This window comes from Ailuropoda melanoleuca, chromosome 4 (assembly GCF_002007445.2).
Source record: "Ailuropoda melanoleuca isolate Jingjing chromosome 4, ASM200744v2, whole genome shotgun sequence".
In the NCBI taxonomy this organism is placed as follows: domain Eukaryota; kingdom Metazoa; phylum Chordata; class Mammalia; order Carnivora; family Ursidae; genus Ailuropoda; species Ailuropoda melanoleuca.
In genome coordinates this window covers 109,253,697-109,273,974 of record NC_048221.1, presented here as the reverse complement: position 1 = coordinate 109,273,974, position 20,278 = coordinate 109,253,697, and the positions used below count along the sequence as shown (strand labels likewise).

Here is a 20,278-nt window from a genome sequence, read left to right as displayed (position 1 = left end):
CTCCGAGGAGCCGCCCGCCCAGGAGGTAAGGAGGCGACGGCCGCCGCGTTCGCAGGACACCTCGAAGGCTGGCGGCGCGCGCCGACGGCAGAGTCTCCGGCCCCGAGATTTCCCTCCCGGCCGAGCGCGACTCCGCGCAAAGCCAGCGCCGGCTGCTGGGAATAAGGGCCCCGTGTAGGGAGGCGGGCGAGGAGCTCCTCCGCCGCGGGGCTGACTCCGTCTTCTGGGCCGCAGGAGCCCTGGCACCGGGGCTGCTCCTCTGGGAAGCGCACAGGCGGCTGGAGCTCTCGGGATCCGCGCCCCGGGGCCGCAGCCCTGCACGCTGGAGTGGGGGGCTGTCAAGTCCGCGCCCGCGCCGCCTGAGCCCACCCGGAGCCGCCTCCCCCGGGCGGGGGCGGAGCTGGAACGCGCGCCCGGGCTCCGTGTTGGGGGTCCGGTGCCAATTTAGCGCGCCCCTGCGCGTCCCGGGGTCTAGGGTGGCCCGTGCTCGCCGCACTGTGCTCCATGGCGGCAGGAAAACATCGGAGGGTCCCCCTGCAGGGAAACGCCCGGGAAGAGGCTGCAGGATGTGGCTCTGGGAGTGCTGATGCAGCTCCGGCTCTTCTCATCCCCGCGGGACGAAGCAGATGGGCTCAGCTCTGCACGTCTTTGGAAGACGTGGAGCTTCCAAGCAGTCGTTCCTGGACTGTTTTCTCTCGCTGGATAAGAGCTCAGAGTGCAGAGGGAAGCAGAACTCCAGTCGTTGGAGCCCCTGCTCTGACTCAGAAAATCCTAGCGGTGAATTACAAGATGAGGGGGCCCGTTACCTGGTGGAGCCTCCGGTTTCCCCTCTGTAAGGTGGGAATGATAAGTCATACCCGCCTCGGAGGAGTCTGAAGACCTTGTCAGTGAGGCCCAGGGCACGGTGCCTGGTACACGGTAAAGACAGCCAGGCTTCAGGTGGGAACGTTCGTTCATGTGTGCTGCCTTTCCTTCTGGAAGGAAGGGGGTGGGAAGTGAAGGGTGTTTTAGTCCCTCTTCCTCTCCTCCTTGAGCGGGCCATTTCTGCTCTGGACTGTTCTGGTATCGCCCCTGCCTCTTGTCTGTGGGCTCCTGTGGCCTGCTTCAGGGAGTCCACCAGGCAGGCTGTCTTGTGTGGGGTTTAAAAGCCCTGCCTGGTGCATTGGCCTCCCTCTTTGGCCTGCTGGTCTCTCAAAGAGGCCTGGCCACTTCCAACAGGTGAATTCTACCATGTCTCCTTAAGGTAGAGGAAAGCTGGTCAAGGAGAAAGAGGAGGGAAAGGATTCTTGGTCCCTAGCTCTGACCCAAACCAGGTGGTGGTCCCCTCATTCTGCACAGTGATGAACCTGTGATCACCAGAGTTTTCTGTGGCAAGAGAAACTTTATGTGTACTTAATGTTTCTTTGTCTAAATAGAGAAGAATGTAAAAACCTAATAATCGGAGACCTCAAGAAATGCAAGGAGGGCTGATCCTGGGTGAGGCTTTTGGCTTAATGAGCTCCTGCAGGAATCACATACTTATGTCTCAGTGTCTTTCAAAGACCTCTCCCAGGGGAGCAGGCATAAAAGGCAAGGAGCCTGGTATCAACTGGTAATTCTAGCAGAACCTCTCATTTTCTGAGATAACAGCGATGATTGAGTCATTAAGCCAAGCAAGGCTCTGACCTAAGACACTTGGTAGCTATGAAGACGTGGTTAGTTTTGGGTCACTTAATAAAAAACTGCCTAGTCATCGGAAATGCATTTCCACCTTCTCCTTTCAAGTCACTTTTTTAGATCCTTTTTCTGCCTGGTGTGTCTTTTGGCAGATTCTAAGGTGGCAGTCCACTCCTTTGGTACTTTTACTAGCACTTTCAGCTTTGAAATTGAAATAATCCAATGCTAGTGATTCTCAGCCTTTCTGTTGGTTAGAATTACCTGGGGAGTTTTTAGAACTGTATCTGGGTTCAGGCCCTACCACAGAGATTCTGATTTAGTTGGTCTGAGTGATGCCTGGGTAACAGTAACTTTGAAGTTACCAAGTATTGAAAGTACAGCCAAGGCTGAGAGCCCATGTCCAGTATGCTGTTACTTTGTGATCTGCGTGATCACCTCTGATATTTTATGTGCTTCTCTTTGAATGTTCTTATTCTTAAAACTTTTCTTTCAAGTCTCAGAATACCCTGGCTCAGGCTCTTGGTCTCCTGTTGTTCCTTTATAGTGATTTGCGGAGAAGTTTTTTGCAGGAGGAAAATGGGAGTAACCAGGAGGGCCTGGGAGAGGATTAGTTATATCAGGTGGTCACAAGCTGAAGTGTCCACAGGGGCCAGGGAGGAACATTAAGCCAGTGGCCTAGGTGGGAACGACTCAGCCACTCAGGGAAGTGGGGCTTGTGGTGACGTGGAGGGCATGTCTTTTGCCCGAAGAAGACCGTGGTTATCTACTTCCAGTTGGTTGTGGCTACAGGGGTTATCATAGATTGCAAAAATGGCCACAGACTTTTCCCGTCCTGGATACAATCCCATTTGCAATGCACCTTTGCAACTCCTTATGTCAGGAGATGGAATCAATTTCTCCAGCCCTTGAGACCATTGACCATGAGACTTGCTTTAGCCAACGGGACATTAGCAGATGCAACACAAGCAGAGATATGAAAAATACTCAAGCATTGGTGCTTGCTCTCCTGATGCTCCTGGGGACCCTTTGACCACCAGCATGTGGAAGGGCCCTGGCTAGCCTGCTGCACGGTCCACATGGCCAGACATGTAAGTGTGGCTGTCCTAGGCCATCTCCTCCAGACCGACCATACAGATCAGCTAAGTTGGCCTAGACCAGAAGGACTGCCTGGCCGACCCACAGAATTTGAAAAAATAAAGAGTGTTTATGCAGGTGACCTGAGTATCAGGGTGGGTAGCAAAAACATATTGTAATAGAGCCCAACGTTGCCAGATGTTATGACCTTTCAAAGAGAAACCAGAAGTTCAAATTTTTGTGTAAGCTCCAGTTTTTTAAAAAATTTGAATTAGTAGCCAGCATCCATAAAGCACTCTCTGGGCCAAACAAAACACATCTTTAGGCTGCCCTCGGCCTGCAGGGTGTTGGTCTTTCTGCACAGAGGGACATGAGGTGTTTATACTAACAGCTAACTGCTACCTCTTCTCTCACAGTCTTGCCATGGCTGCTATGCCCCAGCTTACCCTTAGCAGATAGCTGTTTCTTCATGTGAAATGCCCACAATATACTTTATAACTCTAGCTACTCTTGGCAGTCTTTCCGTTTGGGAATGGAAGCTGCTGGTATTGCCAGTCTTCATGGAGGAAGTGAGATTTGAGATGGCCCCCCATGAAGGAAAGTTCTAGAAAGGGTACTCCTGGTTTTAGGTGTGGAGTGGGGCTGGTGGTGGGACAGTGGGCAATGTACCCTCTAGTTTCAGCCATAGAAGAAGTCTACTGTAGGGAAATGCGGGAGACCAAGTTGGAGAAAGGGGAGATTGTGGAGCCCCTAAATGCCAAGTTTTACATTTGATCTGCGGGCACTCTAGGCAAAGAGAAGTCACTAGAAGCTTTTGAATGGGGGTTGCATGGGAAAGCAGTGATCACCTCTATTCTGGGCGTCAGTGTGCCCATAACCTATGGGGGCAAAGAAGGGAGGCAGAGAGAGACAGATAGGAAGTATAATGCTAGTAGTGACAGAGGGAAAAACTGAGATGGGAGAGAATTTTCCTTAAAATTCACAGTAACTTGTTTTTACCTTAGGTTGTGGTTAGTTTGGTTAATTTTCTTATATATCTAAATGAGACATATCAGCTTTTTTTTTTTTTTGAAGCACTTCTATCAACAACTTTGTCAAGGTTCTTGTCTGACTTAAAGGTATCTGGAACTTCTAGTTTGTTTATTCCTACACTGGGGGCTTAGGGAAGGAACTTCCTTGAGTTCTCCTAAGAGCTTCTGGAAATGATCATTCCCTAACCCTCTGCACTTTCTCCGCCCTCTCTCCCTAAACGATTCTAAGTCATCCACCTTTCCGCAGAATGAAGGTTCACAGGGTCGAGAGGGCTGAAGGAGAAAACGCAAAAATCTTAAATACATTTTCACATCTTGGGGGGAGGGAAGAAAATGTGACAGCTAGAAGAAGAGGAGAAAGGGAAAATCCAGAGAAGTTAGTTATTGCCCTAGTGCCATGAGAATATGAAGCATACAAGAAGCAGTAGTAAAATGGCCATATTTAGACCAGTGATTTTCCATCTTGCTTGCGTGTTGAAATCCCCTGGGAACTTTACAAATTCGTCCTGGGTCTCACCTCTTTGAGACTCTGATGCACTTGGTCTGGACGATGGGATCTTTATGAGCAAAGCTTGGAAGGTGGTGGTGGGTGCTGTGGGAGTTCAGAACTGCCGTCCTGGCCGGCGCTGGTGCCTCTCTGAGGCTGGGGCTGCTGCTGTGTGGTGCAGAGCCATCTGTAAGTTGCATCTGGGGGAACATTGCTGTTTGGTCTTTGCTTGTTTTCATGGTGGATACAGGCAGTGGTTNGGCCTGGGTAACAGTAACTTTGAAGTTACCAAGTATTGAAAGTACAGCCAAGGCTGAGAGCCCATGTTCAGTATGCTGTTACTTTGTGATCTGCGTGATCACCTCTGATGTTTTATGTGCTTCTCTTTGAATGTTCTTATTCTTAAAACTTTTCTTTCAAGTCTCAGAATACCCTGGCTCAGGCTCTTGGTCTCCTGTTGTTCCTTTATAGTGATTTGCGGAGAAGTTTTTTGCAGGAGGAAAATGGGAGTAACCAGGAGGGCCTGGGAGAGGATTAGTTATATCAGGTGGTCACAAGCTGAAGTGTCCACAGGGGCCAGGGAGGAACATTAAGCCAGTGGCCTAGGTGGGAACGACTCAGCCACTCAGGGAAGTGGGGCTTGTGGTGACGTGGAGGGCATGTCTTTTGCCCGAAGAAGACCGTGGTTATCTACTTCCAGTTGGTTGTGGCTACAGGGGTTATCATAGATTGCAAAAATGGCCACAGACTTTTCCCGTCCTGGATACAATCCCATTTGCAATGCACCTTTGCAACTCCTTATGTCAGGAGATGGAATCAATTTCTCCAGCCCTTGAGACCATTGACCATGAGACTTGCTTTAGCCAACGGGACATTAGCAGATGCAACACAAGCAGAGATATGAAAAATACTCAAGCATTGGTGCTTGCTCTCCTGATGCTCCTGGGGACCCTTTGACCACCAGCATGTGGAAGGGCCCTGGCTAGCCTGCTGCACGGTCCACATGGCCAGACATGTAAGTGTGGCTGTCCTAGGCCATCTCCTCCAGACCGACCATACAGATCAGCTAAGTTGGCCTAGACCAGAAGGACTGCCTGGCCGACCCACAGAATTTGAAAAAATAAAGAGTGTTTATGCAGGTGACCTGAGTATCAGGGTGGGTAGCAAAAACATATTGTAATAGAGCCCAACGTTGCCAGATGTTATGACCTTTCAAAGAGAAACCAGAAGTTCAAATTTTTGTGTAAGCTCCAGTTTTTTAAAAAATTTGAATTAGTAGCCAGCATCCATAAAGCACTCTCTGGGCCAAACAAAACACATCTTTAGGCTGCCCTCGGCCTGCAGGGTGTTGGTCTTTCTGCACAGAGGGACATGAGGTGTTTATACTAACAGCTAACTGCTACCTCTTCTCTCACAGTCTTGCCATGGCTGCTATGCCCCAGCTTACCCTTAGCAGATAGCTGTTTCTTCATGTGAAATGCCCACAATATACTTTATAACTCTAGCTACTCTTGGCAGTCTTTCCGTTTGGGAATGGAAGCTGCTGGTATTGCCAGTCTTCATGGAGGAAGTGAGATTTGAGATGGCCCCCCATGAAGGAAAGTTCTAGAAAGGGTACTCCTGGTTTTAGGTGTGGAGTGGGGCTGGTGGTGGGACAGTGGGCAATGTACCCTCTAGTTTCAGCCATAGAAGAAGTCTACTGTAGGGAAATGCGGGAGACCAAGTTGGAGAAAGGGGAGATTGTGGAGCCCCTAAATGCCAAGTTTTACATTTGATCTGCGGGCACTCTAGGCAAAGAGAAGTCACTAGAAGCTTTTGAATGGGGGTTGCATGGGAAAGCAGTGATCACCTCTATTCTGGGCGTCAGTGTGCCCATAACCTATGGGGGCAAAGAAGGGAGGCAGAGAGAGACAGATAGGAAGTATAATGCTAGTAGTGACAGAGGGAAAAACTGAGATGGGAGAGAATTTTCCTTAAAATTCACAGTAACTTGTTTTTACCTTAGGTTGTGGTTAGTTTGGTTAATTTTCTTATATATCTAAATGAGACATATCAGCTTTTTTTTTTTTTTGAAGCACTTCTATCAACAACTTTGTCAAGGTTCTTGTCTGACTTAAAGGTATCTGGAACTTCTAGTTTGTTTATTCCTACACTGGGGGCTTAGGGAAGGAACTTCCTTGAGTTCTCCTAAGAGCTTCTGGAAATGATCATTCCCTAACCCTCTGCACTTTCTCCGCCCTCTCTCCCTAAACGATTCTAAGTCATCCACCTTTCCGCAGAATGAAGGTTCACAGGGTCGAGAGGGCTGAAGGAGAAAACGCAAAAATCTTAAATACATTTTCACATCTTGGGGGGAGGGAAGAAAATGTGACAGCTAGAAGAAGAGGAGAAAGGGAAAATCCAGAGAAGTTAGTTATTGCCCTAGTGCCATGAGAATATGAAGCATACAAGAAGCAGTAGTAAAATGGCCATATTTAGACCAGTGATTTTCCATCTTGCTTGCGTGTTGAAATCCCCTGGGAACTTTACAAATTCGTCCTGGGTCTCACCTCTTTGAGACTCTGATGCACTTGGTCTGGACGATGGGATCTTTATGAGCAAAGCTTGGAAGGTGGTGGTGGGTGCTGTGGGAGTTCAGAACTGCCGTCCTGGCCGGCGCTGGTGCCTCTCTGAGGCTGGGGCTGCTGCTGTGTGGTGCAGAGCCATCTGTAAGTTGCATCTGGGGGAACATTGCTGTTTGGTCTTTGCTTGTTTTCATGGTGGATACAGGCAGTGGTTTCCATGTAAACTTGAAAGTATGCAGTTTGGAAACAGCATGTCTAACACAAGCCACATTCTTGGGTTGCATGAAAATGATTTGTTTTATGGAATGATCCAGATGGCCTTAGTACTAGTGAGAATGGTCATTACAGGAAGTTTGCCTGTGGAGAGTACTTCTCCCCAAGCAAAGATGGGCAGGAGCCTTAGAAGTTGCACATAAACAGGATGGAGAGAAGGAGGACAAGCAGGAGCAGAAGATGGAGCAGGTGAGATTTGAAAAAGAGGCAGATGTCAGAAATGGAATAGTTAAGAATGGAGAAGCTTGGAAACAACATAAAGGTAAATTTGCTGTTGTGAAAGCGTCAGCATATTTAAACATAACAGGCATGAGTTCAGATGGCAAGGGGGGTGTTGGAAGAGGTGCCCTGGTGCTTATATCATTCAGTGTGGGGAGCCTGGGTCGTGTCCGATGGAGGTAGCCCCCAGGGCCTGGCTGGCTGAGGAATTGCTGCTGAACATTTTTTTCTATTCTCTACCTGGAGGGTGTGTGGATGGTACATCTCAAATCTGTGATTGTCAAACTGCTTGTTTGTAGACAAACCATTTCACTGGGACTGGAAGAATGTTAGTAGCATCATCTTTTTAAATTGGGAACACTAGTGGCTTTAAGAGATTTTTGCCTTAAATATATTTTTAAAGGCCTTCATATTATAATTCGTTGCTGTTTCAGGACAATCTTTTATGGGGCTTAATAGAACTTTCTTAAGATTAGTATGCATTCACTTAAATAAACTCTTGTTGATGCTAGCCATTTTCTACCTAAAACGGATTTCTAAGCATATCCTGGGGAACTCTAGTGTTCCTCAGTGTTTGAAATGTTCAATGAAAAAATCATTGGTATTAATAGATTGCCTACTAAAATATTTTTTAAATATGTAAAAGAAAAATGTGTGATAAGTGCTTAACACATTTATATGTTGCTTTTTAGTTATCAAAGATTTTACTTATTATTTATTTGTTAGTTATTTAGAGCACAAGCAGGGGGAGGGGCAGAAGGAGATAGAGAACCTCAAGCAGACTCTGTGCCATGACCCTGAGATCATGACCTGAGCCGAAATCAAGAGTCGGACACTGCACCGACTGAGCCACCCCGGCGCTCCTGGTGCTTCTTAGTTTTTAATAACCTGCCTTTAAGAATTGTGCCTGAGAAGGCACACGACTCAAGAGGTGATGGGTTATTAGAGCAGTTAAGTCACCTTTGAGATTGTTGTTCCATATCTATTTTTAATCAAAACATTTATCTTTCTTTTTGGGCAATTTGTAACAGCTTTATTGAGCTGTAATTGACATAAGCTAAACTACACTTATTTCAAGTGTGCAGTTTGATGAGTCTTGGTATATGAGTGCACTTGGGATATTAATACCACATTCAAGGCAGTGAACATATCTGTCACCCCTACAAGTTTCCTTATTCCCGTTTGCCATCCATCCCTCTCTCCGTCCCCTCCTCCCCGTCCCCAGACAACTGATCTGGTTTCTGCCACTATAGATTGGCTTGCATATTCCAGACTTTTATGTACTCATGTAGTAGGTACTCTTTTGGGGGGACAGGAGTTAGCTTCTATCACTCAGCAAAATTATTTTGAGATTCATCCATTTTGTTGTGTTTATCAGTAATTCATTCCTTTTTATGGCTGGGTAGTCTTTGATGGTATAGATATATCACATTTTGTTTATCCATACCTCTATTTGTGGACATTTTGGTTGTTTCTGATTTTCGACTATTGAGCTGCTATGAATATTTGCATACAAGTACAACCTTGGGATGGTGTTCTAACATAAGGCATGTTCTTGGGTTGGATGTAAAGTCTTTGTGTAGACACATGCTTTCTTTCTCTTCGGTAAATACTTGGAATGGAATGGCCGAGAAACTACTGAACTGTTTTCCATTCCTACCAACAACGTGTGAGAGTTCCAGTTGCTTTACATCCTGGTCAACACATGGCATGGTCAGTCTTTAGTTTCAGACATTATAGTCGATATGGAGTGGTTTCTTACTGTGGGTTAAATATGTATCTCCCTGATGCCTAATGATGTTGAGCGAACTCTTATGTGTGTCTCTGCCAGGCATACATATCTCTTCTTTAGTGACATGTCTATTAGAAGACTTGTCTTAGTAACTATGTTTGTGTTTTTTTTAACACAATATAACTTATTTTTTTAAGTGTTGCTATATGAAATAAATCGAGGAAATGCAGTTCTGCTGTGTCTCCAGATATATATTTTTGTATATTGGTATAAAGTTTCGAATCTTGACCTCTCTGAATACTACATGCATTTGCAAAATTGACTTGCTTGACCAGGGATAGATTTCCATTCCAATTCCAACAGGAAGATGTCCTGTGTTTCGAGGAGGTAACTCTCGTAATTGAATGGATAATTAGGTTGTTTTCCTCGTCAAGTACATAGGAAGGTACTCTAAATAGCTAGTCTGTTTGTATGTGTGCTTTACATCTCATTTATACAGAATCAGACATATGAGTCATCACAAACGGGGCTCAACTGTCCTGGTCATGAGGGGATTTAAAGTCAAATCTCAAGATGCCCCTCTGTCTGATTGAGGATTATCAGTCATTTAAAATTACATGAATGTTGGCGAGAAGCAGGAAAACGTGATACTTATGTACTATTTAGAGGCGTATCAAAGACAGAACTTTTGGGGAAATAATTTGGTAGTATCTATCAAGATAAAAAAACAAATACCTTTCATTCACAAGTTCAACTCTATCCTACAAAAACGTTCATATGGCACAAAGCTATGCATGTGTATCTATGTGTAATATATATTTTTAAAAATTTGATGTAATTGTGTTTAAAACAGAAAAATAAAAGGGAGACTCTACCTAAAGTAACAGGCATTTATAAAAAAAAGAATGGGGCAGGTGTATATATATTGTCATGAAAAAAAATGTCCAGAATATATTGAGTGAAGAGAGTAAGCTTTGTATCATATGAATACAATTTTATTGTTTTAAAATTATGTATATGTATAGAGTGGGGTCATACCTTAAGAAGGAGTTAGCTTCAAAAGTCATCCAGAAAGGCAATAATTTATGTGTCAAAATTACCCTTGAAAAACACTCTAACCACCCATCAAGTACCCTAAATACAATTTTGTGTGTATATAGCCCTGTATATGTTAGTGTAAATATGCCATTTAAGGACATGCATATTACTATTCAGTGCTTTCTTGTTTTCATTTCTTCCTTTGAGAGCCTGTGTTTGAATTCAAGAAAGTCAAGCATGCCCTTGTCTCAGCCCCACTGCAGGATTCCCGTTACCCAGCAATGTATCTGGAGGTGTCTAAACAGTCCTATAATATGGATAACCTCTGGCGAGAGTGGGATGGGGGGCTGGGTTTCTTTTTGTACTTACGTCTGAAAAAGAGAAGCGTCCTTTCCTATTCTGATTGGTGTTCTCTCTCCGTACTTTCTCCCAAGGAGGACCAGGACCTCCTCCTGGCAGCTGCCTATGTTTCTGATGCCCAGTACAACAGAAATGTTCCCTTTGAAACATCTCCTCGGGCCATCAGGTAATGAAAGTGTTAAACTGTCCCGTAGAGCACACTGTGCTCTAATTCTTAATAGTCTTGAAGTTAAACCCAAGCTGAAGACATTGTCTCCCCAAACATTTTGAGAAGTCTCTAGGGTGTGGCACATAGCTTTGGATAAAATGTTAAAATCTAATGCCTTTTTTTTTTTTTAAGTTATAAGAACATGGTGCCTCACACATAGGAAAGCATTCAATAAATACATCAAGGACGGGTAATTGAGTAAATGAGAACACCTGGTACAGCAGAGAGGACATCCAAAGTAAAACATATATCATCTTTTCCTCTTAGACATGGTTTGTCCTCTCAGAGCCATCTAAATGAAAAGCCTTGTTCTTTTTCTTTCTGTTGCCTTTTCCATACATTTGTTCTTCTCATAAGAATCGTGCCTTTTCTCTCTCACTCCCTAAATGTTTGAACTAAGACCAAGGATTTGGCTCAAAATAAGGGAAAAAACCATTTCTTATCATCAGGGCTCAGTGCCTCCAGAAGCGAAGAATGCCTCGTTCCTGGAAGCTTCAAGCAGGTTGAGGGGACTGTCCCCGTCCCTGAGGAAGAGGAGTGTGCGACTGGGAGAGCCCTCTGAGTCTATCATGTCGAGATGGGACGATGCACATTTTAAATTGGTTAGGCGACCATGCCACATAATAATAGGTCACTTTAACTGAGGATTTCTCTGTACTGGTCACTGTTCAAAGTCCCCTAAAAGTAGTCTTTTATTATTGTCACAATCACCATGAGGAAGGTATAATCATAGCTGGAGACTGTAAAGAGACTGTGCGTTGAGATAGGGTAATATGTTGATTTTTTTCTGTTAGTGTCTTGTAATGTGTGCTCGATTCAGTACCATCCCTTGAAAGGAAAAGAAATGTGGCCAGAGCCGTACTTTGTATTTTATCCACCATGTCTTCTAGTGGGAAGTTTGAGTGCTGTTTAACCTCTGCTCCTTGTTTATAAACACCTTTCTTCTTTTTGTCTTCAGACTTTACTACTTTTATAACCACTGGACGATGCAAGTAGCCATCTACTTCTTTATTTGTGTAGACCTTTCCCTCGCCCTGTTTGAAGTACCCGCGCTGTTCCCACTGCCTTTCTTGGTAAGGATTAAAAACAAAATGGCTACCCAGACTTTGTCATTGATGAATTGGGCCCCATTCCTCTTCCTTTTTTTTTCCCCCCAAATTTCAAGAAATATGAACATGGTTTTATTTTTATTGCTGGGGGCTGGAAGAAGCTGATGCTTCACTCATAGGCATTTTCAGTGGAGTGGAAAGTTTTTGTCTTTTATCCCCGTACACAGGGATAAACTGTATAGACAAATGATATTTTCAAAGCATATCTATTAAATGGTAAGTAGACAATGTCATAATATGATGGAATATGCAAATTGTACTTGTCACGTTTCCAGCTTTTTTTAGTCCTAAATCGCTAGAGTATTTATTGGTGCTTAGTAGCCGATCACATATGATTTTGAGTAATACATCAAATTAACCAGCTGTTCCAGATCGGTTTAAGTAATAAATTGATCATCTATTCATGTTAATTCCCAACTTGATGCCGCTCCTGCCTCCGACAGTAGTTGTAACCGAGACTGGATACTTGCAAGGCCTAGAGTATGTACTGTCTGCTCCTTTAACTGATAAAGTTCATCGACCCCTGGCTTTGAAGAACAGGCTTTTATTACCTCCCATAATTCTGTGGGTAATGGGGCCCAACTGGGCAGATTTTCTGTTCCTGTGTCATGAGCTGGGGTAGTAGATATCTGGAAGCTCTGTCGATCTCTGGAGGCTGGCAGGTGCTGCTGGCCATTAGCTGGGAGCTTGCCTGGCTGATTCCTTAGGGAATCCATTCCTTCAGCCCTCACCCCAGATCTTTCTGTCTTCCTAGCCTACGCCAGGTTGCCCTGTCCCCATCTCTTCCTGCTCTGCCAACCTCCTCTCGCCATGATGGAGACAGGTGCCCTTGTTAGGGAGGACTTACTGCCTCAGGGAAGTCACATGAAAGCATGGGCTGCGGTCACAGGCTGCCAGGCTAGCTGCCTGTAGGGACTTTGGAGCTGGGTCCTATCCCTTACAGAGGAGATGGTCAGGACGTGGCACTGGGGCTCGGTGGCCTCCATTCTTTCCTCTAACCAGCCACACACAGGCAGAGGGCAGCAGCGGCAGAGATGGCTAAGAAATGACCTGCATTCAAAACGTATCATTGGGGAGTTACTCTACTTTTAGGGAAACTGAACATCTAGATGCCTGTTCTAAATGTGAATGTGAGAATTGGAGAGCCCAGAAGATGCCTGTGTCTGCCGGTCCTGACCTCCCCCTTTCTGGGGAAATGCTTTCTGGATCCCCTGCCTGCTGATTCAGCCCCTCCCAGGAAGCCCTGCCTGTTGGGTCATGGGATTCATGGCTCGAAGACAGGTTTCCTTTTAAGAGGAAGAAACCATCCCCACCAGTAAAGAATTTGGCTGCAACTGGCAGTGAAATTAAGGGACATCGTTGATTCTCAGAGGGTAGCATCAAGGTAGCTTGGGGGATGGGGCGGTTTCAAGAGGGCTGAAGCTGACTCTCCAAATGGCGGGGGGCTGTGTTTAGTCTCTGTTTTCTGCATGCAGGCTACCTCGATAGCAGAAGTACTCTGTCTGACTGCATTCTTTGGGAGGCTTGTACATTTTGCGAAAGTCACTCCTCAGATGGTTTTCTGGAAGGATACAAAAAACATCTGCATCATGGTAACCATAGTGGTGAGTGCTCATTATAGTGCCCTGAAGAGTTTGTGGTCAAAAGCAGAAACTATGAAGTGAAAAGACGGAATAGATTTGACTTGGTTAAAGCAACAGGGACAGACTTCGGCACAGCAAACACCTCGTTAGCACGAGTGCAATGCGAACCCCGATTGGAGACTAAACAAGGCAAAATATGACAGTGTGAATGCCGTATTTTAACATAGCGAGAGCACGTCCAAATTAAAAGGAAAAAAAAACAAGGCAGAAACTCCAATAGTGCTGAAAATAGGTGGAGGCATCTCATAGAAGAAAAAATAAATAATAGTAGATATGGAAAAAAATGTGTAATTTCACTAATTAAGAAATAGATATTAAAACAACGATAAAATACCATGTGTTTTCCTATGAAACAGTGTTAGCAAGATTGAGAGAAAAAAGAACCTCTTGTACCCTACTGAAGGGACGAATAAGCGGTCTTTCTGGAAGGCCGTGTGGCAGTCCCTTTCCAAAGCCTTAAATGTATGTACACTTGCACCCTGGAGTCCCATTCCTGGGAATTCATCTTTAGGAAAGAAGGATGTGTTCGAAGATTTAGCCACAAGATTGGTCATGGCTGAGCTGTTCATAATACTGAAAAATTGGAAACAACTCGATTTCCTGACAGCGGATACGTGTTCTATAAAATGTGGCAGATCCACTCAGCCCTCTGAAATAGTGTTAAAGCAGGGGATGTGTCTGTTACCAAGGGGAGGTGCTTATCATTCATTGAGTCAAAAGAACAGGTTACCATAGAGCTGGATCTCATCTTTGTTACAAAGAAAAAGGAAAGACTGTGTATACCACTCACAGAGAAATCTGGGAGGGTATGTGCTAAGCCGTTACGCCTAGAGGGGCAGAGTGTGTATTCTGAACACGGCTGTAATGCCTAGAGAGGCCGCTTCGGTGATTAGATGAAGGTAATTCATAGATAGCAGGACAGCGCAGCAGCAAGCAGGCCTGAACCATGGTTCTTTCCGATTAACCCGTGGCTCAGTCTGCACACCTCTAAGCCAGAGCGTCCATGAACACTGGTAGGGTAGGGGTCCCCATGCTGTAGCTGATACTGGTTTCCCCTCTGAGTTTCTTTTGTCTGTGGCCAACTGCTCGCCAGTAGTTTCTATGCCTGTGTGTCAATGCAAACACAATGGGACGAAACCCACCCTCTTTGCCCCTCCGCTCCCTCAGCTGTTTGTTTGTGGGTGGTGCCTTATGTCCCAACACCTAGTTCCTAGTTCTCTTAGTCAAGACTCTCTTTTCTCTTGCATCCAGCCTCCCAGAGCCCCTCAGGATGCCTCTTGCCCTATTTCCATTCTCCCCACTTGGACTGTTGCAGTAGTCGCTGATGTGGCCACGCACTGTCTCTCTGTTGCATGCCATTCTGTTCCCACAACATGGCCCAGGGCCTGGTCACTCCTTTTGGGAACTGCCACGGTCACCTCAACCTCAGATCCCCACCCAATCCGTGTGTTTTAGATGCCGCCGCTGAATTAATTCTCCGGAAGCACATCTCCCATCACTTCCTTCTCTTGGTCAAAAATGTCTATGAGCTCCACAGACCTAACCAGTGCCACCAGCCCTGCAAACATGTTTCATGGGGCCCTCTTCACTCTAGCTGGGTTGAGCTGCCTGCCGCCCCATGCACCTGCCAGTCACTCCTCCTCAGCCTGCGGGGCTCTACAGCCTGGAATGCCCACAGTCTCTTCTCGCTCAAAACATTTGTTTTGACTTCCCTTCACCCATCTGCTGAACCCTCAGAATATGGAGACAATCTCTCTGTACTTGTTTTATTTTTAGAAATATTTTAGAAATATTTATTAAGATATTTAAGGCATACTCAATCTGGGAAGTATCCCTGGGACCACAGGCTTGGGTTCCACACTGTCACTTCCTGTGTGTGTCCTCTAGCAGCACGACACTGACAGTTTTGTCCCGTGTCTCTCACAGCTGACCTTGTTCGATTTGATTATCTATGGTTCCCTGGAAGCTGTTAATATCCACAGCATTCGATGGTCAAGGGCCTTAAGGCCAGTCTTCCTAATTAACTTCCCTGAAAGTCGTCAGGTAAGGATATACCTTAGGATAACACAAGGGCTTGGTTTTTGTTTTTGCAGAAAGTTAGCTGATTTCTTGTAAATGAAATTAAATTTTGTCTCCGCAGATCCGAAGAACTTTCAGAAGCATCCGGAACACTCTGCCTGATATCCTCTACGTCTTCCTCTTGTTCGTGTTCAGTGTGCTGATATTCTCCCTTATGGCCTTGAAGCTTTTTGGGGATAGGTGAGCACACTGGTTTGGAAGTTTCTGCCTGTGACTTCTCCCCTGTTTGGGTTCAGCCCGTTGGCGGCAGAATCTGTCACCGGATGCCATCTTCTTCGTTCAGACACTCCAGGAGTGCTTTTGAAAGGGGAAAAAGTGTATTAGAAACCACAGCTTTATTTACGTGTGTGAGTTTCTCACTATGTGTTTTTGGTTCCTCTTTAGGGGTCTTCAAACAGTGGAAGGCTCGCCCTACTTCACAAATATCCTGGAGATAGCATTTGAACTCTACGTGCTGGTCACTACTGCAAACAGCCCTGACGTAATGTACGTTCATCTCTGCTCACGTTCACGGACACCTGTTATCGTGACAGAATTCACTTCATTAAAGGCTGCTGTCTCGGGACACCAGCAGGACTGAGAGAGGAGAAGTAGTGATTTTTGAAGAATGTAAAATGTTTACACTAATGATAGCCTACCCTCTCTCTATTTAAAACTAAATTGATTTTTTTTTTTTAAACTGAAAGCAACAGGAGACATCTCATGAGATACAACTCTTAAATATTTGAGCCTACTTTCTATTCCAGGACTTTTCTGAGTCTTGAATCTAAACACTAAGCCATCTTTATAATGGAACCATGGCTCGTTCTCCTAAGCATCGATGTGCTTTTCTGGTTAAATGAAACAGGAAAACGATGTGAAGATTAGTTAGTTGTTGCCTTCCCCCCTCAAAATGCCAATTCTCCACAAATGGACTTTACTTAGGAGGAAAACATGATGGTTTGTTTGTTTGTTTCCTAATGTCCTTTGTATTGTGGATTAACCTTGTTTGTGGACGTGAGATTATTAAACAGTGCTACACTGAGTAGACAGGTCTTGGGGTTCAGGGCCTGGACGGGGCTCTACCTGCAAATGTCAATCCCAGCTCAGGCCATACTGCACGTGGAGGGGGCTCTCGGTCATCTAGCTCTGTGTGTGATCATCACACTGACTTGTTCTGAGTTGTTGCCCACTCTTGGGCCTGGCTCGGGCACAGCGCGGGCGNTCTGTGTGTGATCATCACACTGACTTGTTCTGAGTTGTTGCCCACTCTTGGGCCTGGCTTGGGCACAGCGCGGGCAAGGTACAGTTCTGGCCCTCCTTGTGTTCTCTTGGATTTTCTCTCAGCCCCTGGGCTGCTGGCCATGCTCCCAAGCCCCCCACCTGTATGAAATCCAACTTCCATTAAAGGTGGAGTGAGCACACCTCTCGTCCTGGTGCCACTGTTAACGGTGCCCCTTTCCTTCTCATTGTCCTAGAGTGGCTAGAAAATTACCTGCCCCGCCCCCCCCCAGCAAGGCAGTCTGTTGTCCCTGAAGGGCCTTGAGTATAAGCCCAAGCCACGCTTCGATTCCTTCTGTGGTTCTGGGCAAGTCGGTCTCCTTTTTAGGCTTCTTGATTTTCTCATTGCGAAGGGAGAGAATGGTATTGGGGGATCTCCAAGGTCCTAGCTGCTGCCTCTGTGAGGCACCATGGAAGTCAGAAGGCAAGTTGGAGTCAGCTGTTTAGCGTTAGGGGTGGTGATGGCTCTGCGGCCCCCTGGCCCGGCACCTCACCGTATGCGGGGCGGTTAGAGTGAGAGAAGGTTTAGCTGTGCCTCGTGCACGTGGATTGTTCATGTGGGATGGCACGTGAGGCCAGCCTTTTAGGCACTAGGGACCGAGGCTATGAAAACCCATGCCACATAATTCTTTCCTTCCAGGATGCCTGCCTATAACTTCAGTTGGTGGTATTCTCTGTACTTCATAACCTACATCATCATCAATACCTACATCTTCATGTCCGTCTTTCTGGCTGTGGTCTACAACAATTACAGGAAGCACTTAAAGGTACCGTGCGTGAGCGGAAGGGGGCTGGGGGCAGGGGGCCGGGCATCTGGGCCGGATCCACTGGCAAAGAGGCTGGCAAATGCAGATGCTCAATATTTGAAAGTGTCCTTTTTCTTTTCGCTTTGGCCGATCTGAAGCCCGCTGTGGCGTCCTGCTCTATTCTGCTAGGTGGGGCGGTTCATTACCGGTCCTTGTGATGGCTCTAACAGTGTGTCTGGACACTGCGGGCAGTGGCAGGTCCTTGCCTTGCTCCTTGCTCTTAGGGCATGACGTTGTTCATGGCTCCTTGACACGTTTTGTGTGAGAATGGGAGTTGGGGATATTCCCCAAGCTCCCAACTCCTTTTCCCCTCTCCGGCAGAAGCAAAAGCTTCTCAAAGCCAACGGTTTCTGCCCTGGTACCTGCCTGTTTGATTTATGTCTGGAGAATTCATGGAGGTGTTGGGTGGGCAGAGGCTTCTGGGTACTCGGGGTGGAGGATGTTTTATTTCCAGCTCAGAAGCCACTGAGATACCTGAGATACCTAGCCACGTCACCTACCCCCGCCCCCATCTCTGCTTGGGGGTTTTCTCATCTTGTGAAACTGGCTGCACAGAGAGGCTTTTCATCAAAGAATGATTTTCCTTAAGGGAATACATTGCTTTTTGGTTCTTGATCCTTTTGGTTCTGTTCTGAATTTTTCGTTGCATGGGGATGGTGTCACCAGGGAACAAGAAGAAAATCAGGGGGAACTTCAGTGTTTGCAGCTAAGGACAAGCAGGTGGTGGGACTGAGTCTGAGATTTGGCCCAAATGGCCTTTGAAGGTGTCTGGCCTGTCCTGGTCCTAAGGAGTCTATGTACTGTGGGGATTTGAGCTGCCCCTGCCCCAGGGGCCAGGTCTCCGGAGACCTTCCTACTCCGACTTCCTCTGGGTGGAAAGAGGCCGTCCCAGAGAGTCTGGTGTGCCTCTCCTCTTTGTCGCTGCTGGACAGAACTGTTGCTCTACCCGCCCCAACCCCAAGGCGGTGCTTCTTTGGGTAATCCTCTGCAACAGGGATCAGTCAGCGAAAATCTTAAATGTGCTTTAGGCGCCCAGCACCAGTCCAAGTGCTGAGAAGTCAAAGATGATTAAGACACAGCCCACACCCCTTAAAAATCTACAGTTTAGCTATATAATCAATGAAGTGATGATGTTATTGGGTAACAGGCTTACAGGGAGCAGTAGGAGTGGGCAGCAGGTGACTGTAACCTGAGAAGGCCTGTCCAGCCTACTCTCCTCTGGAAGATTCCCTGTGCTCAGTCCAGATGGCAGCTCTAGGCAGGCCCAGCTGTCCTTCCTGCCTTGGACCTCTTCCTTCCGGACCACTTCTAGCCTAGTTTCACTTCCCTGACTTTTTCTCCTCTTCCCCTTCTCTTTCTTGATTAACTTAATGGTAGCTCTATCTTCTCCCTTCCTGGGGTCTCCCTGTGTCTCAGCAGCACACCCGATTTCCTTCCTTTCTGGAATCTCCCTTCCTCCTGGGCAGAGTGGAGTTGGGACCAGTCTGCCTCGTGCTGTTCTGTTTCTCATCACACAGATTATCCTTCACGGGCTTCCTCCTGTAAACTTGGTAAGACGACTTTTGTTTACGAAGACGGGTTAGCTACGTGTACCTGCGGCCAGGGAGGGATCACATACCTTGCTTAATAGTAGACCCATCAGTGCCTTCTCTTTGGCCCATCAACTACTTTGACACGTTTAGGGGAAAGAAACAAGGCTTTCTTGAATCTTTCTCTTAAAAACCACAATTCTGTTTTTTAAAGAACGAGATTCGCAAACTGGCATACCTGAAACGTCACAAAATGATAGAGGCTTTCAACATTCTGAAAGTCAAGGTGGGCACAGAGTTTGTGGTGATGGAGGCCCGGTGGAAGCAGCTGGCCAGGATCGTGATGCCACACATCAGTGGTCCCCACCTGGAGCTCCTTTTGAGGATCTCCGACGAGGGACAGAAGGGCCACGTGGGTAAGAAGCCTTGGCCTCTGACTATCCTCTTCGCTGTGCGTTCAAAAATGGGTGGCTCCTGAGAGTGATTCGAGAAACAGCAGTACTGTGTTGTCGTTTTTTTTTTTTTTAATTTTCTTACATTTGCAAATAAAAATATACGTGGGCACCCCCAGCTGGCAACAATCCAGCGGAATTTGAGTTTTCATGCTGTGTTCTGACAGGGCTGGCCCCATGCGAATTGTCAGCATGTAAGGAGCCATCCAAAAGCCCTTACCTTGTCACGGTCATTCCACCACTGACACTGCTTTAGGGACGTCATCTACATCACATGCAGTATTTGAAAGCAGCAAGTTGAAAGTAACCTAAAATTCAGGTACTAGTGGTCGGTAGCCATTACGAATAGCACTTCATCTCTGTGGCATGCGTATCAGGCAGAAGCCACTGTCACAACTTTTTTCCGTGCGTGGTGTGTACGTGATCACTGAGGTGGGGATGTTTGTCATCCTCATTTGTCAATATGGAAACTGAGACTGGAAGAGGTTAAGTAGTTTGCCCACGGCCACACAGCTGCAGAGTGGTCGAGGCCGTTCCACTCCGAGGCCTGTGCTTTTTCTCATTGTGCTAAACCGCCCCAGATTCTGATAGTCACGTAATGGGAAATTGTGGCGACCTTAAAAAATGACTGTGAAGATGGTACGTCAATATGGAAAGACGTGAGGTGACTAAAATATATCCCAAACTGCAGAACACCCTCACTTCATCCTTTTCTGGAAGAGTCCAGAAGGGAACATACCAAAAGGGAGGGGTAGCTT

At 46.3% G+C, this 20,278-nt stretch overlaps 1 protein-coding gene across 1 annotated transcript in view; it reads left to right on the top strand.

The window, feature by feature from the left end:
• Nucleotides 1-406: 406 nt before the first annotated feature.
• LOC100477171 (two pore calcium channel protein 1) overlaps nucleotides 407-20,278 on the top strand; it is a 42,619-nt gene continuing 22,747 nt past the window's right edge. The window contains exons 1-10 of the mRNA XM_034659554.1: nucleotides 407-715; nucleotides 7,240-7,258; nucleotides 10,509-10,600; nucleotides 11,601-11,715; nucleotides 13,227-13,355; nucleotides 15,321-15,437; nucleotides 15,535-15,653; nucleotides 15,858-15,959; nucleotides 17,374-17,500; nucleotides 19,283-19,484. Of these exons, the coding sequence (XP_034515445.1) occupies nucleotides 627-715; nucleotides 7,240-7,258; nucleotides 10,509-10,600; nucleotides 11,601-11,715; nucleotides 13,227-13,355; nucleotides 15,321-15,437; nucleotides 15,535-15,653; nucleotides 15,858-15,959; nucleotides 17,374-17,500; nucleotides 19,283-19,484 (1,111 nt within the window). The 5' untranslated portion in view covers nucleotides 407-626. The remainder of the gene's footprint in view (nucleotides 716-7,239; nucleotides 7,259-10,508; nucleotides 10,601-11,600; nucleotides 11,716-13,226; nucleotides 13,356-15,320; nucleotides 15,438-15,534; nucleotides 15,654-15,857; nucleotides 15,960-17,373; nucleotides 17,501-19,282; nucleotides 19,485-20,278) is intronic.